This window comes from Raphanus sativus, chromosome 2, assembly GCF_000801105.2.
Source record: "Raphanus sativus cultivar WK10039 chromosome 2, ASM80110v3, whole genome shotgun sequence".
Taxonomy (NCBI): domain Eukaryota; kingdom Viridiplantae; phylum Streptophyta; class Magnoliopsida; order Brassicales; family Brassicaceae; genus Raphanus; species Raphanus sativus.
Window position 1 is genome coordinate 16,463,605 of NC_079512.1, and position 18,724 is coordinate 16,482,328.

At 33.1% G+C, this 18,724-nt stretch overlaps 2 protein-coding genes across 2 annotated transcripts; both read right to left on the minus strand.

Annotated features, from left to right (window-relative positions):
- Positions 1 to 225: 225 nt before the first annotated feature.
- LOC108843278 (fasciclin-like arabinogalactan protein 2) lies at positions 226 to 1,690 on the minus strand. The gene has a single exon (XM_057000616.1). The coding sequence runs from the start codon at positions 1,537 to 1,539 to the stop codon at positions 349 to 351; it is 1,191 nt and encodes a 396-aa protein (XP_056856596.1). The 5' UTR covers positions 1,540 to 1,690; the 3' UTR covers positions 226 to 348.
- Positions 1,691 to 14,069: 12,379 nt separating this feature from the next.
- LOC108839963 (40S ribosomal protein S11-3-like) lies at positions 14,070 to 15,252 on the minus strand. Its single transcript, XM_018612753.2, has 6 exons — positions 15,122 to 15,252; positions 15,002 to 15,042; positions 14,821 to 14,921; positions 14,548 to 14,692; positions 14,384 to 14,473; positions 14,070 to 14,284 (listed from the first exon to the last, which is right to left on the minus strand). The coding sequence occupies exons 1-6, from the start codon at positions 15,131 to 15,133 to the stop codon at positions 14,194 to 14,196; spliced, it is 480 nt and encodes a 159-aa protein (XP_018468255.1). The 5' UTR covers positions 15,134 to 15,252; the 3' UTR covers positions 14,070 to 14,193.
- Between the last annotated feature and the right edge of the window lie 3,472 nt (positions 15,253 to 18,724).

Consider the following 18,724-nt stretch of genomic DNA (forward strand, 5'->3'; position numbering starts at 1 on the left):
CTGCTGAAATTTATATAATGCTACTTGTTTAGCAGTTTCTACTTAGAGGTTCTAACTAGTGGTGAATGGTGATGGCTGCTTCTTTGTGTTAAACTGATAACATGAAGAAGTAAAAAAGAGAGCACAAAGGAAAGTATAATGTGCTATCAAATACCTCCTCAAGGGGATCTCTGATGAGATACAAACTTGGAAGAAGAGAAATAACTGTTACTTTTGGAAATTACGGAACTTTAAAAAATGTTGAATGTTATATATAAAATTTTAAATAAAGTGATATGAATTTAATGATTGAATTCATTGTCCGACAAGAAAATCAAGATTCCCAACCACATGTAACCAACAACAACATCACATGAGCCAAACTCCAAAACAGAGCCCCACAATCGCCGTCACAATAACACTGCTTCGTGTAACCGAAACGGCATCGTTTTTGTCATCAGCGACCTCACCGTCATCATTTGACGGAGCATCGGCGCTTGGTCCGTCAGCCTTCGCGTTCTTAGGCTTGTGCTTACTCGACTTAGGTGCTGGAGCCGAGGCCTTAACGGCCTTATAGATCTCTCTCGGCAACAAAACTTTATCAATCTTGTAAACAATCAACGGCTCTTGATCCTTCAACGTCCCCGTTAACTTCGCCGTCACGACGTCCGTCTCGAGCGTCACTTCCTCTCCGTCGTTCTGAACCGTGAAGTCAAACTTGTTGTTACCTTCAGTCGCCAACGTGTTAACGGCGCCGTTACCCGATCTAAGCATCTGCAACGACTGGTAAACCGGCATGCCGTGGTACAACACCAACGCCGTCTTGTTCGCCGCGGATAAGGCCTTGAACTTCGGCGCGAACTTCCCGACCGCGCTGTCGGAAGGGCAGAACACAGTCAACCCTCCGTCGACGGTGTCTTGAAACGTCTTGTCGGCTCCGGTGGATTTCAACATGTCGGAGAAGGCTTTGCACCCTTGTTTTTCGAGAATCGCGGTGAGGATGAGATCGCTGGGGCTGGCGGTGGGAGCCTCTGCTTCCGGCGAGGTCAGGACTTGGCTGATGTGAAGGACGGAGATGTTGTAAGCCTTCTCGAAGACGGATTTGATGTAGCGAGCGGTGAGCTGGCTGTCGTCGTCCTGGACGCCGAAAGCGACTTTCCCGCCTTTGATGTCGGTGATGTTGACGTAGCCGGAGGTTCCGGTGGCGGATCCGGTGGACTGGAACATGGAAGCGGTGGAGGTGGAGCCGTCTGTGATCTGGTGGAGCTTCTTGGCGCCGAAGTAATCGACGAGAACGTGGAGGGAGAGAATGTTGCGGATTGTGTAGAGTGAGTAGCCTTTGGAGAGGATTGAGTTCATTGCTCCGTTGTCAACGGCCAGGACGGTGATGGTTTGGCGGCGGTTGATCTCGTCGGCGAGATGAGTGGCTGAGAGGTAGTGGTTGAATGTGGAGAACTCAGGGTCTTTGGCCAAGATTTTGGTTATGTTGTGGGCGTTTGAGAGAGACAAGAGTTGGAACATAATAATCAATGCGGCGGCTGCTCCCCGGAGATAAGCCATTTTGGGAGTGTCGGCGGCTATGTGATTAGTGGGAGTTGTGTGGTAGAGCAATGAAGAAGAAAGAGATGCTATAATTATAAGAGATATGATTAATAATAAGAATCAAAGCTGTCTCGAATAATTTTACAGCGCAGAAGCAGGTAAGAGGGGCCACATGCCCACATAAGTTTGTGTCTGAAAGTAACATGGGGTGTCCGATTTATATATTTATATGTACGCAACAAACCGACACTTTTTTTTTGCTTCTTCTTTTTGAACTTCACCGACAGTTACTTTCACAATCCTTGTAGACTTCAAAAACATTCTCGTCCATGTACTTGCCGAGTCTATGATTTCAGACACCGGTCACTTTTCTGGCACCTGAGGCTGCAGCAGAATATACTTTTGTAAGGGAAAGTCAGTTAACTTTAAAGCTGCTAACTGTTGGTTACTACAAATGCTCCCAGTTCAGTCATATTTGGTTGGCTTGACTTACATTTTATGTATCTAGTTATGTATGCAGCCTAATGCTACTATTTATTAGTCACGTTGTACCAAAACATGGTTTCAGAATTGTTGGTTTGTGTAAGTACTGGTCTATGAATATTTTACCAGTTTATCCATAAATGAACGAAAAGAAAACAGGAAGCCAAAACAAAAAACAAGCTAAATCAAAAGAGAATGAAACAAGTTCACCAACCAAATAGTTTTCTCTTATTATCGAACTCAGCCTCAAACTCTAACACATTGATCTCAGTATAACCTCTGTAGTAGCTACAAGATCTAAAAGAAGGAGCGAGCAAGAGAAGGAACATTAAAATTCTACGAAACATGATTGTACTTGTGTCTAATCTATTTTCCTGCTAAAGAAACTTCCAATAGTTCAGTTTCAAAAAAAAAATTCCAATAGTGACGGGTCAACATGGATAGATTTGGTGTTTGCCCGAGACATGTTTAATCCGTGTTTGGTATAATTGTCAAGGGAGTTTTTGAGAATGATTTTTGGATTTTCAGGAAGACATTTTATTGATCATTCAAGAGAAAAGGTTACACGATGTGTTTGAATGATGAACAAGTAAAAGATAAATGTTTCTGGCGAGAATAATGGTTGGAATGATAAACCCTAATTCTAGCCGTTCTCGATTCTGTCCGGTTTTTGGATGTCCTGTTTCTTATCCTCTCTTCTCTCTTGATATTCTTGGTCTCAAAACTCTTTACTCACCCTTAACTTTGACGAGTTATTTGGACCGAGTTGTTTGCTGATGTTGGGCCGAACTCTGTATTTGATGGATCTTGATGAAGGGTGTAATCCCTCTCCAACAATACCCGAGTTCTTGTTCATTGTACTCGTTAGCAGAAAGTCACCCTTGCTCTTAAGCATGTTTCTCGGATGTACTAGAAAAGAATCTTCTTGAGCCAAAAATGGATGATGATAATTAGTAACTGTGGAATGTATAAGTAAGATTTGTTCCATTCGACATTATGTTTATGAAATCGTTTTATGAACTTCTATGTTGTTAACTAACTAGGTGTTTTCCTGCACCATGTGCAGTAAAAAAAATTTAAAATATTTTTAACACATAAATATAAATTATATTTAATTTTTTATTAATATTATGAATTTTCTTTTTTCTTATCAATATTTTAATATAAATTTGATTTAACTAAACATTAAAATTAAGATAAAAACAATTTTGTTTATTTTGATTATATTTAAGAATGTGCATGTATATATTTAAAATTATAATCTTAGGTAGATTTTTCTATCTATTTATTTTAATTAAATATATTAAATAAATATGTAAATTGCATAATTGTCAAAAATTAAAATTAAACAATATTTATAAAATATGTAGATATATATAATAAACTAATGATTTTACTATTGAATTTGTTTTTATGATTTAATTTTTATAATTTTCTAAAAATATGTATATATTTTTGAAATATTTTTAATTAAATGATATTTCAAAATTTAAAATGCCATAATTGAATATATTTATGTTAATGATTATTTATGAGTTATTACCATATTTTTAAAAAGTCCAAAAATAAAAATTGACAATAAATGTAATATATGAGTTATTACCACATTTTTAAAAGTTTACCAAAATATAAATTAATATTAAATATAATTGCCCATGTCATATTAATCTATAAGACATGTCATCAATTTTAGTAGCCATGTCATATTATTTTTGTGAGAATGATTGTAGAGAAGACATGTGGTAAAATCACTTCTCAAATATAGTCTAGGGGATGTAAAATTTCATAATTGTCAAAAATTAAAATTAAAAAATATTTATAAAATCTGTAGATAAATATAAGAAACTAATGTTTTATGATTTAATTTGATTTTATGATTTAATTTTTATAATTTTCGGAAAATATGTATATATTTTTGAAATATTTTTAATTTAAATGATATTTCGAAATTTGAAATGCCATAATTGAATATATTTATTTTAAAGATGATTTAAAAGTTATTACCATATTTTAAAAAGTCCAAAAATAAAAATCAAAAATAAATGTAATATATGAGTTATTACCATATTTTGAAAAGTTTACCAAAAATATAAATTAACATTAAATATAATTGTCCATGTCATATTAATCTATAAGACATGCCATCAATTTTAGTAGTCATGTCATATTATTTTTGTGAGAATGATTGTAGAGAAGACATGTGGCAAAATCAATTTTCAAATATAGTCCAGGGGATGTGTGAGACTCTTTCCCTAGAAAACATCAAAGGTGAGGGAGGTTTTGGCTGCAATCAGACCTATGGAGATAGAGCTTGACTTTTTAATCAAGTCAATTTTGTTTTGTTTATATTTAGAAACTTCTTGATATACGAGACTAATTATTACAAAACTTTTGCAGTCTCACAGATGATCTTGAGTACTATATATTGTGCAAGAAAATATAAGAGAACTAAGAGTAGTTCAATCGTATAGCTCATCAACAGCAATTTGATGCTTGAAATAGAAGTATATAATCATGCGTTCAATATTTGCTATTTATAAGTATAATGGTAATTGCTAAAATATGTTTATCTTCTGATTTATTTTTTATAATCTTTTTTTTTTCTTTTTCGCAGGCCATCTATAGTATGATAGTTGCTAAACCTCTTACAGAATACATATCCTCAATGTAGCAAACTGGTCTTTGCTATTTTCATGGTTTACGTGAGTTGATCTATGCGAACCGGAACTGTTTCAGGAAAGCAAATAAGAAGTTCATCTTTATAGTGATTAAATTGAGCTAATGACCGCTTTGTATGAATGTTCTTAACTCTGCAACAAAGCATTTTCATATTTGATATACCTGATATTTTTCACATATCATTTATGTTATGTAGCCCACCAAGTCGTTTGGATATGAAACAGCTATACAACTGATCAACTAGTAAAGGCGGAGAAAGATTGTTAGTACCTATGGCTAATGCATGTTGGTTATTAGGGTTCTAACCCAAATAATTGTGAATTATATACTTGGATAATGATTGAATCGCGCATTTATGTTATCTCTCTCTTACTAACTATTAGTTTCTTCTATTTGTTTCTGATTTTTATATAGTTGCAACTGTTCATACAAACAATTGCAATGGTTCACATGAAACATTACACCTATATTCACTTAGATATATAACATTCCTCCCCTATTTAAGTGTAATCATAGATTCATTAAATAAATTATACATATATCAAACTCATGCTTAAATGAAAATGTTCGAAGAATTGAATTTTCATCTTAGTGTACTACACATTCCAAATGTCCGAGAATCAGGATGTCCTGCGGATTGAATCCTTCAACCCATTTTGGGCACATGAAGATAATACACACATGTGTTTCCACACTACTCTAAGGGGGATGTATTCAATTTAACATTTGATGTGATTTGATTTTTAATGGAGTTTTAGATGATTTTAATAAGTTGCAGAGATTTAGGTGATTTTTGTTAAAGTACTCTAGAATATCACCTAAAATAATGGGATTTGAGTTTTAATTTTTTTTAACTAAGAAACTCCACCCAAACACCCTAAAATCACCTCAGAACTTTAAAACTCCACAACTTAAAATATTTTCAATAACAGTGGATTTCAGAGTATTTTACGAAATGTCAAGTTCAATAACAGTGGATTTTAAATGAGTTTTTAAAATTTATGTTTGAATAACAGTGAATTTGTCATTTTAATACAAATCACTTGAAACTCTCGGTTGAATACACCATGTGTCCCTATCCATTCTTGAACGTATACAAAGCCAAGTCCCAGCTTATTGAAGCGGTGTCACTTCACACTCATATAGGTAAATACTTTCAGTCATGCACCTGCAAATGCATTTTTTCAAAGTATTTATTAAGAATAATATTTCAACCTATCTCTTTCTACCAGGTCCAAGCACATACCTTGGGATGAAAAAAAATGTGCTTCAATCTTTAAGTGTGGACTTTCCACATTGAATTCAGCCTCTAACGTCGTATTAGAGGGGAATTGGGTATCCCACAATTAAAGATTTTAAATGGACTTTACACCCATCCCTTTAACCGACTTAATCACTAAGTCCCTAGCTAATCCTTTCGTCAAATGATCAGCTAAATTTTGTTGAGACCGAACAAACTATATCGTAATCACCCCATGAGTGATCAGCTCACGTACTGCGCTATGTCTAACGCCCAGGTGTCTAGACTTACCATTATACACTTGGCTATAGGCCTTAGCCAATGTAGCTTGACTATCACAATGGATAGAAATTGGGGATACTGGTTTTGGCCACAATGGAATATCGTACACTAAATTTCTTAGCCATTCTGCCTCTTTACCAGCATCTGCTAATGCTACGAATTCCAATCTGCTAATGCTACGAATTCCAACTCCATAGTCGAACTTGTAATGCAAGTTTGCTTCTTGGAAGCCCATGAAATGGCACCTCCCCCAAGCAAAAACACCCAACCACTTGTAGAAGAATGATCTTCCATGTTGGTAATCCAACTTGCATTTGAATATCCTTCTAGCACAGAAGGAAATCCGACATATATCAAACCATAACTAATGGTTCATTTCAAATACTTGAGCACTCTTTTTAAGGCTTGCCAATGTTGAGTACTAGGATTACTAGTGTATCTACTCAACCTCCCTACAGTGTAAGCTATATCTGGCCCAGTGCTCATCATAGCATACATTAAGCAGTCAAGAACTTGAGAATACTCGAGTTGTGATACTGCTTGTCCAGTATTAGGCATAAACTTCACACTCGGATCCATGGGAGTGCTCATTGGATAACAATTCTCACAATTGAACTTCTTAAGAACTTTCTCAATGTAATGAGATTGTGTCAAAGATAGTCCTTCATTTTCTCAAAGATAGTCCTTCATTTTCGCGTTTGATTCTAATTCCAAGAATCACATCCGCTTCTCCCATATCTTTCATTGCAAAATTTGATGACAAAAATACTTTTGTAAGCTCTACTTGTCTAAGGTCAGTACCAAAGATTAACATGTCATCAACATACAAGCAAATGATTACTCTGTTTCCAGATTCATCAAATTTGCTATATAAACACTTATCTGCTTGGTTTAACTTAAAACCATTTGATAAGACAATCTTATCAAACCTTTGATGCCACTGCTTAGGTGCTTGCTTTAGTCCATACAATGATTTGATCAATTTACACACCTTATGCTCATTACCAGGCATAACAAAACCTTCAGATTGCTTCATATACACCTCTTCTTCCAAAATACCATTTAAGAACGCCGTCTTAACATCCATTTGGTGAATCACAAGGTTATTAATTGCTGCCAAAGAAATTAATAATCTTATAGAAGAGATCCTAGCAACTGGAGCATATGTATCGAAATAATCAATACCTTCCCTTTGTTTAAAGCCTTGAATTACCAAACGAGCTTTAAATTTGTCGATTGTTCCATCAACTTTCATCTTCCTGTTGAAGATCCATTTGCATCCTAAAGGCTTGCAACCAGGTGGGAGATCCGACAAGATCCAAGTATTATTTCCCATGATGGAGTCCATCTCATCATTTATCGCTTCTTTCCAAAAAGCAACATCTTGAGACTTCATAGCCTCACCATAAGTTATTGGATCATTATCAATATGATAACAGTATGAGTGTTGGAAACCAATCTCATCTCTTGATCCTTCAACTAAATATGTTTGAAAATCAGGACCAAATGATTTCTCAATCCTTCCTCGCTTGCTCCTACGGAGTATAGGTGACATGTCAGGAGGCACAAAAGTTTCATCTCCTTTATTAGTTCCACTTGAACTTGGAATTAAATCCTTTGGCATAGGTATAGATGAAAAACGATTTTCATCAAATATTGCATTTCTTGATTCAATTACATTATGAACTGCTACTGAATCATTAGGTTCTATTACATAAAACATATAAGCTTTGGAATGCTCTGCATATCCAATAAAAATGCAATCAATACATCTATCTCCCAAGGTTTTAATCGTGGGTTGGGGTAGTTTTACAACAGCCCTACATCCCCAAACTCGAAGATAATTCAAATTTGGTTTTCTCTTATACCAAAGTTCATAAGGGGTAATTTTGTTCTTTTTATTAGGAATTCTATTTAATAAATAGCAAGCCATTAACATGGCTTCACCCCAAAATCCGTCACTTAATCCCGAGTAAGATAACATGGAATTGACCACTTCTTTTAGGATTCTATTTTTCCTTTCTGATACACATTTTGTTGTGGTGTATACGGAGCTGTACTTTCATGTATAATGCCTACAGACTGGAAATACACAGGATCATAATATTCTCCACCTCTATCAGTGCGTAACTTCTTAATCAAACTATTTTGTTTTAATTCAACTTCAGTTTTATAAATCTTAAATTTATCTAGGGCCTCATCTTTAGCATGTAATAAATATACATAACAGAAACGAGAATAATCATCTATAAAAGTTGCAAAATACTTTTTGTTTCCTAAAGATGGTGTAGCATGCAAATAACATAGATCACTATGTATAAGTCCTAGCACTACGGAATTTCTTTCAATGCTTTTAAATGGTTGCCAAATTATTTTTGTTAACATGCAAGTACTACATTTTCTAAATTTATATCAAAAATTGGAATTAACCATTTTTTAGACATATTAACCATACGATTATAATGTACATGGCCTAATCTAGCATGCCACAAATAATTATTATTTTTTCTAGAACTTGACATATAAACAGAATTGACAACTTTATTAATATTAAGTATAAATATTCCATTACAGAAATATCTAAATCCAACAAATACACCACACTTTGATAAGATATACTTATCGGATTCATACACTTGTTTAAAACTACATTTATTTAAAACACTACCAGAGACTAAGTTTTTCCTAATTCTGGGTACATGAAGTACATCCTTGAGATCAAGGGTTTTTCCAGAACTAAACTCTAACACCACTTTTCCACGACGTGGGATAGGGGTAGTTGACTCGTTTCCCATATGAAGTATGGATCCATCTTGAACTTGCTTATATGTAGTGAACCATTCACGATCCTTGCAAACATGTGTTGTTGCACCCGAGTCAATCCACCATGCCACTTCATCATCCTGCACATAAAATGCCTCATAAATATTTGATACATAATTCACATTAAAATATGGTTTAAAATCAGAGATTTGACCTTGATGAGTGGATGGACCTTGGTCCTTAGACACTTGTCCCAAACGGTTTTGTCCCGTTTTATTCTTATCCTTCCCTGCTCGGCAGTCACGACTAAAGTGACCCGGCTTGTTATAATTCCAAAAAATGCTCTTAAACTTTTTGTTAGATTTATTGTAAGTGTTGTTATTAAAAGAGTGTTTCCTCTTATTCTTATTATTAGAAATCACACCTTCCTCCATCATATTGATGGAAGAAGTACCAGCCACATTATTTTGGGTTTTTTTTTCCTCTTGCACCCTTAGAGAATCCTCTATGCGCAAATGGCTACCAAGTTGTACAAGAGACAACTCTTCTTTTTTATGTTTTAACATGTGTTTAAAATCTTTCCATGAAGGTGGTAATTTATCGATGATACTCGATACTGAGATGGATTCATCCATCTTCATGTTGTGTTGTGCAAATTGACCTAGTATACGAAGCAATTCATTGTATTGCTTCATAACTGGCCTAGAATCAGACATCTTGTAATTATTAAAATTACTAACAAGGAAATTCTTACTAGAAGCATCCTCAGCCATGTACTTTGATTCTAACACATCCTACAACTCTTTTGCGGATTCGACATTCTGATAAACGTCAAAGAGATGATCTGACATACCATTGAGAATATGGCCACGGCATATGTAATCGCCGTTTTCCCATTTAAGTTGCTTCCTTGTCTCATCCAAAGACTCGTTCTCAGCATCCTCCGGTATAGTAGGCTTAGGTATACTTAGAACATACACTACATTCAGATTTTTGAGGAGAAAATGCATCTTCTTTTGCCATCTCCAGAAATCTACTCCCTCAAACTTATCTAACTTTCCAAACTTTGAGGTCATCTCTTGCACCGATACACCAGCCATAATTCACAAGAAAATACTCTTTAAGATTGTTGGTTATTAGGGTTCTAACCCAAATAGTTGTGAATTATATACTTTGATAATGATTGAATCGTGCACGAGGTCACTTTCCTTAAAGAGTATTTTGACCTTATTCCAAACCTTGGGTTACACGAAATCCCTTTGTAAGATAAGACAATCAAAGTCTCACTCTTATTTCAGGCTAAGATACAAGAGTAACAAATAAAACTTTAGTGCTTATATGTGTTTCTTCAAAGATCTTTAATGATCTTTGAATAATGAATCTTTCTATATCTCTCTCTTACTAACTATTAGTTTTTTTATTTGTTTCTGATTTTTCTATAGTTGCAACTGTTCATACAAACAATTGCAATGGTTCACATGAAACATTACCCCTATTCACTTAAATATATAACAATTCATCCAGTAAGAAGTTTAGTTTTGTCACTGAAATTTTCTCTTTATTTATTAGGATTGATAATTGATTGTCCGATTGTATCTGAATGCGTGCTAGATAATTTCTAACTATAAACTTTATAATTTGAGTCTGAAGGAAAAATTACATCTTGTTAAAAAAATACATTTCTTTATTAATAAACATTCAGAGAAATTATAGAATTATAAAAATGCATAACTTAATTAAAGACAATCTTATTTTCATTATGATCTTATCTTATTACACTTTGTGGTATTTTATGCATATTGGCTTTGATTGTTTGCAGTTTTTAGAATATGTTTGAATTTCTAAATAATTATATAATATACTAAAAATCTCGTCTGAGAAAAAACAAGCATTTTTTTGGTGAAACGCAAGAAAATATTGTTTTTGTTTTTATCTTATTATTTGGTGAAAACTTTTAAAACTGGCATTTAAAACTTTTTTTAAAAGCTACTTCAAAATATTAGCCGGTTAAAAATATTTTTTTTTCATGAAAAGAAAATTTTAAACAACCCACAAACAATCAAAACCAGCTATTGTCATTTATTAGCATGGATGACAGTAGCATTCCTTCCTTCCTGACATTTTATATGGGAAACATTTTCCAGAACATCTTTTAGGATTTTTTTCTGCAACGCAATGCTGAGTGCATACAGCATCACCAGAATTACGATCCAGGCAGACTTCAACCGGCGCACTTTTGGCTTTAGTATACTTACTTTGAGCCTGAGCTTCTCCTGAACATAATGGAGTCAATGAAGAATCAGTAAAATCCCGTTAATTAGTATACATAGTTTAGTTTCAATTAGGTCTCACGAGAAAGAAACATTTTCTTATTCATAGATCATATAAAAAAAACATATGTTAGTTTTTGTGTGTTTTAAGTGGAAAAACAACATCTTATTCTTAGAAGTTTAAATGTTGAAATTAAGTTTGTAACGAAAAACTGCAAATGCAAAAAAAAAAGAGTTTGTGTTGGTAAGTTATATTTGCTAAATGAGTTTTGTTTAAAATTATTGACGTTATATGTAAGTCTGGGAAAAAAAAAACGAATTCTAAGAATTGAACTGGATCCGATCTGAAAAATTAGTATCGGAAACGAACCAAAATTAGTTAAATATCCGAACAGATTTAAAATTTTTGTATTGAAAGAACCGAAACTGATCCGGATCGAAGTATTTCGGGTATCCGAATGTAAATAGATTTATATACCTAAATATATTAACTATTTTAGATTTAATGTATATTAAAAACGTCTGAAATATATAAAATAATTTTAGATTATCCAAAATACTTGCAAATATATACAAATAGTCAAAAATAAATGTTTAAAACAGCTAAAATATACTCAAAACACCAAAATAATTAAATTATCTTTTGATTCTCTATCCAAATATTCAAACGAAATCAATTCATATATTAAGTTATATATTTTGACAGATGCTATTCAAATTTATATATAATATTTTATTTTGTTTATAGATTTTGAAAAATTTTAAATATATAATAAATTTTAAAATTTTAAAATAATTAAAATGGGTTATTCGAATCCGAATCGAATCCGCAAAGATCCGAGCTGAACCCGAACTAAAATTTAGAAATATCTGAATTGGACTGAAATTTTTTATTCCGAAAGCTCAAAATTCAGATACCCGAACATACATCCTTAGTCATAGTCATGTGGTTCCTTTGGAAAGAAAGAAAAAGCTAAACACAAATTTATACTTTATTTTTTGAAAAACATAAATTAATACTTCTTCTGTTTACTTTTAATTGATGTTTAAGTTTATTTTCCCTCATATAATACAAAATACTTTGTAACCATATATTTCCTGGATTTTTATTGGTGGAGGATAAATTATGTTTTAGCGTAGGAAAGTAAAATAATAGGAAAAAGCTTTCAACATTTTTAAAAATAAAACAGGAAGCTATTTTTTTGAACAAACAATAAATAAACCTTTTATGAGATTCATTTGTCAAAATATGTATTACCTGTCAAAACCAACAAGAAAATCAACAAAAGATAGGTGAAATCAACGACATTTCCATGTTTCGCCATGTTTATTTTTCTTCTTATTTGTTATATTTTCTTTTTTTCTCTTATGGAATATTTCTGTTGTATCCAATCATCTAGTTGTTAATTCCTATATATAAAGATTTTAAGTTTTCCAAAAAAAGAAGATGAACGAAATAATGTTGTCCGTAGAAAAGGGTGGTCATCTAGATCAAATGAACCACATAATTCTCGGTCTAGTTTGACATCTTCAGCTATAAACATAACCCCTATTCATATAGGTTATATTTTTAAAAGGTAAATCCTTTCTTTTTTTAATCCATTTTGCTATAATATAATTTGAACTATAAACTAAATTTGAAATTTACGATAGAAAGTCTGCTACAGATATATAATAATCTATCTAGTTTTGTAATAATAATCACATATACATTAACATACTAAACAAAATTGGTGATGCAAACGAAATTGGCGTCATGTCGGGTTTGAACCTTAGTTCTCGACCTTGTTAGCTTTGGGTTTTGTTTGTCGATAGGCATCCTCCTTTTGTGGTGCCCTGGAGTCGTTGCCAGCCGTCTCCGTTGAAGCCATCCTGAGCCACCTTCGGGTGTGTGCCCGTCCGAACTACCCTCTTGCTATTCTCTCGGTTCCTCCTAGTAATTGAGAAGTGGTTGCTTGGGAAAATGTTGTCTCTTGTTCTAGTACTATCATTATCTCCAATGCTCACCTTTATGGTTTTGCTTAGATTTAATTATTGTTTTTTGGAGATTCTTTTTAAACTTTTTTGCAATCTCTAAGAACAGAATAGCTTAACAGCAGATTCTGGTTCAATTCTATTGTAACCGAACCTTCATTCTAGTAATAATATTTACATTCTTAACAAAAAAAAAATATACTAACTTTGTACCTTTGATTGACTCGAACTCATAAAAATTCTAAAATTGGCTGTCAAGTGTCTATCTTGAATCATATACAGTTTCTGGATGCCAGCGTTTTATTATGCATAAATGCTGCCTTAAGAAAATAAAGTGGTCTTGTGATATATAATATACCCCATAAGCACTCTGAGGTTAAAGTACATTGGCAAGCAATAACCCTCCTAAAGTCAAAAGGTGGATTGGGTTAATTTAACTCTTTAACGAGCAAAGCTTTAAGGTCCTTTCATAATAAAATGTCAGATTTACTATTAGAGATTCAGGTATCTATCTAGTTGAGTAACTAATGATCATATATACTTTGAGGACTGGTAACAAAAAGAAGAGAAGCAAACAAGATAATTAAGCTAAGACCTTGAATAAAGAGTACATACTATCAATTAGACTCCATCGCTTCATTAAGTTGTATTACAATACGTAAAAAACGCTTAATACTTTATTTACGTTCTAATTTGATTTGTATACGACTTCAATAAAGATATTTTGTTCTCCTAAAAGTCATCAAACCCCTTGGAGTCAGACCGGTACCCGGATGGACAAATAGGTTTAACCGGTTTTCAACAGATAAAGAAAACTATACTTAAAACGAGATTTTGGAAATGTGATGAAAGTGGTATAGCAAAATAAACAAAATCGATGCATTAAAACATTAATATCTGAACACTCAAATGTAGAATTCTTCCATAGATAAAAGGGATAAAAGCATCCAAAAACATAAACTAAGCTGAAAACCCCCGTTCTTACATTCCAGTAAAAGCCTTCTTCGCGAAAGCAGAAGCACCAGCTGGAATCACCTTCAATACATTGAACCTCACAGTCTTGGACAATGGCCTAACGTCACCAACAATCAAAAGACAAAATCAAACTTCAAACTTCCAACACAAAAAAAAACAAATCAGAATCAAGATTGTAGTTGGTGGAGAACCAAACCTGCATTGGCCGATGATGACATGGTCTCCTTCCTTGACACGGAAGCATGGTGAGACATGAGCAGGGATGTTCGAGTGCCTCTTCTCGTACCTGAAGACAAAGAAAAGGATTAACACTTTCCTAACATCGAACCGAAAGTCATGAAACTATTACAAGAACACTACCTCTGATACTTCTTGACAAAGTGGAGATAGTTCCTTCTGACAATGATGGTCCTCTGCATCTTGGCGCTGTGGCAAGTACCGGCTAAGATACGGCCTCTGATGGAGACAGTTCCGGTGAAGGGACATTTTCTGTCAATGTAAGTTCCTGTTCAGAAACAAAAACATAACCACTTAAGAATCTAACTAAATTTGGGGTTTGTCTGTTCACTAAAGCTTAAGGACATGGATCTATCACTTCCGCCTAGAGTAAAGGGAGAGGATAGAAAAACAAACCTTGAATGGCTTCACGAGGAGTCTTGAAGCCCAAACCGATGTTCTTGGAGAAACGGTTTCCACCCTTCCCAGGTCGCTTTCCTTTTCCAGATATCTTCGAGCTGAAACAAAACGAATCATATGAATATATACACTTGCAATGTAATTTTAAATGACTGAGTGAAATAGATTCGGGTGTTACCTAAGGAAGACCTTAGGTTGCTTTAGAAAAGCCTTCTCAGTCTGCAAATGTGCAAAAGAAAGGGTGTGAGATTCACTAAATAGACAGAATCAGTGGAAGTGGGAAGCGCGATCGACTAACCTGTTCCGCCATGGCTGCTGTTGTGAAAGCTTGAGGCAAGAATGTAGGAGACGATATGATAGGAGAGGCAGAGACGGCTAAAGCTTCGAGAACGGAAACCCTAGTGTACAAGACCCCTTTATATGCGATAACAACACAACATTCCACAACTCTTTTGGGCCCTTTTATATCGGGCCTAAATATAGGAAACCCTAAATTAAGGCCTTTTTACGATTCAGATTTTCACTCAAAGCTTAGTGGGGGTTATTGGTTCTAGTATTTTAATGGATTTAGAAATTTCAACAGATTTGGAAATTTTTGATAAATTCACTGATTGTAAAATCAAATAAATGAATTTCATAAGAATTTAAATAAGATTTCAAAATCAAGTAAGTAGATTTATTATAAATCAATCAAATGGATTTACGAGAGATGAAACCAGCTTAATAGTATTGTTTTTGTTTGAATTCATATGAGAAGAAAGATGTATATTCCATAGGCTCAAAGAAACATTTTGGAGGAAAGAAATTAAAGAAACGTTTAAATAACAATAATCATTTGATATAACAAAGAAGAAACTAAGATAGCAATAATCATCTACTGCTCATGAAATGATTAATGATAGAAACAAACAAGAAATTATGGAATCTCTCTCTACCTCTCTCTTTGAAGTTCTTAAAATGTTTAAACAGAAGATGGTTAACGTGCAAGACGCTGAGTCGCTGACATCAATGATTATCTTCGTTTTAAACAGTGAGCCGTCAATGTTCATTTTTAGATTCATAGTGGATTGTTTGAACTACAATCTCCTTTCTGTATTTTATCTGGGAAATTTAACTTTTACAATGCAGAGAGTGTTATTGATTAGCTCATTTCAAATTCAGAAAGCGTTGTATATTGAAAGAAAATCAAGCACTACAAAAGTTAACAAAGGCAGCAGAAAACTTGAAAAATTGTGGTCAGTTTACTTAACATGTAATTTTACGTACAGCTTTCATCCGATTATTCAGGATGTCATGATGAAGTTGGATGGAGAAGAGCCTAATGTGTTCTGATGAGGTTGTAGCTGTAGGTGGTGTGGGGTTCATGTCTTCGTGAACAGAAAATAAATTGTGATGTTGAGAGAGTTTTTTAAAAGTCAATATTACAAATCCAAGGAAAATAACAAGGTTTACCTTTATATTTGTTCTTTTGTATTTTGAGAGTAAAACCCCTTACAAATCCATTGAAATATAGTTTCAAATCAAATCATTAAATAAATTCTTGTTATTGAATAACACTTGATTTTAAAATCTATTTTAAAATCATATAATCAATAACATTTGATTTGCATATAGATTTTAAAATCATAAAACCAATAACACTTGATTTGGTTTGGATTTCTAAATCCACTAAAATATACAAACCAATAACATAGTTAATGACGTTATAGTGTACTTACTTTTCTACTTCAAAATTTTCGAATGTTTTAATTAAATAATCTTTTAAATATTATTTCATTATATGAATAATAATACAGTATACTAGATGGATATTAATATAACTTTTAGTTTTGATAAATACGGTTTTATGATTCAACATTTGTGAACTTCTAAACATTATTTACCTTCCATTCTAGATTGATGTTTGAAATTATATCATATACATTTATATAATAAATAATTTATGCATGTTGATATGTAGTTTTAGACATTTGTATCCTATTCATTATCCATTTAATTTGATGTTTACATTCAATGATTCCTCAATTATCTTCCATATTTGTATCAGATTTATTATTCCTGATATTATTTTTATATCTTGTATGCGTATTATTATAAAGTCAATTAATCTGGTATATCAAAGTTCGAGTGATTTAATTTTTTTATTTAGTTGATACGGCCATGGCCAATCCTAGTGAAAAAATTGACTTCAAAACACCAAATCTACAGGCTTATAGTAAAAATAAAGCATAAATGTGGTAGATATTCATTTGATACTACAGTATTATTGAAGTATGTTTTTATTGATATCAAGTTAACTAAAGTTCTTTTCTATCAATTTGTACTTAAATATTTAGGTAACAAAATATAATAATATATTATGAAAATTATAATGTATATCTATTTTGGAAAACTGTCTTTATACATGTTGTAAATGTAATTACTTATAGGTTAATCTTTAATATGAATGTTTAAAGTGAACTTGTAGATGAAGTTCATTTTTAAATTTTTGGGATATTCTCTAAAGTTCCTCTATTATATGAGAAAGAAATAGATAATAATTTTTTTTGAAAGTGACGTCTATTATTATCCTTTTGAATAATATATTTTGTAACATTACCTTGACATCATTATGAAGACAATAGCTTAAATGCAAATTACACTTAAAATTCATTTTAATTGTTAAAAGATATATGTATTTAGTGTTTTTTATAAAATCAAAATTCTTTGGTTATTTATTTATTTATGTTATTTGTAATAATTGTATTATATAAATTTTTTTAACTAATAATAAATAGTGATTGGGTTGAATCAATGTTAAAACAAAATAGATGGGTGAAATTCGTAAATTTGAAATCATATAAGGTATTGATAGTAATTAGAATATAATTAGAATATTCATTTTTGAGGAAAAATAAAAAGCAAACCATTGGAGAACATGTTGATTCAGTTTTTAAAAAATTCAAATTTTGAAAAAAAAAAAAAATATTAACCAGTGGAGGTTCTCTTCTTTTAATCTGTGATTTAAAAAGAAATGTTTAAATATACTGAACATCAAATCTTTTCCTCCACCTCTTTTGATCTGTTTCACGCAGCGGTCTCTATCTTCTTCTCCATTATTCTCTCAAACTTTTCTCCTCTATTCCTCTTAACAGATTTACTTTCCCTTTAATTCTTCGCCAACGGAATCATGCGACAGTTTTTATAGTTGTAGGATGTCTCCGTTACCATGGAAGTGTAGTAGAGCTATTGAATGCAGAGTAATGGGAGTAGTGGTAAAACCGATGTAAATGCGATCAATATATTGGCAATTTAATGATAGTGCGAGGCGTTACTTAGTCATGCTCTGATAGGACATGTGGTTTGACTCTACAGTTTTGGTGACTGCTTCGTTCCGGGCACATAGCAGTGTAGAAAAAAGGCAAATGACTGATATGTGTTACAGATGAGCTTCTATATTCAATTTATTTACACGTAAGCCTGATATCTTGCATATTTGCATTGTTTTAGCCATTCATTCATAAGTATTTGCATCATATAGATTAGGATTTAGACATGTTTAGGTTGCATTTGGCATACATATGTCTCTATCAGGTATTGGAACACCACATGGAGTTCTTGGAGACATTTGGAAGCAATGTGCTCAAAAAGTGGGTGAAAGATGAGCATGGATGGAGGCCTTCGAGACATCTTCTGTTGCTAAGATTTTGTGGAGACACAGGAAATTGAGTTAGCTTTCTAATGGAAGTGGTTTCAAGTCATTTGGAGATGTAACGAAGAAGTTATGATCAATTTACTAGAGACATATCCATCCGGAGCGACCTGACCGGAGCGACCCTGGCTGGCCGCTGTGACTTCACTCCTGGAGCGACCTCGGCGCAGCGACTCACCCAGCCCGCTCGTCTTCTTCGACCAACCCGCA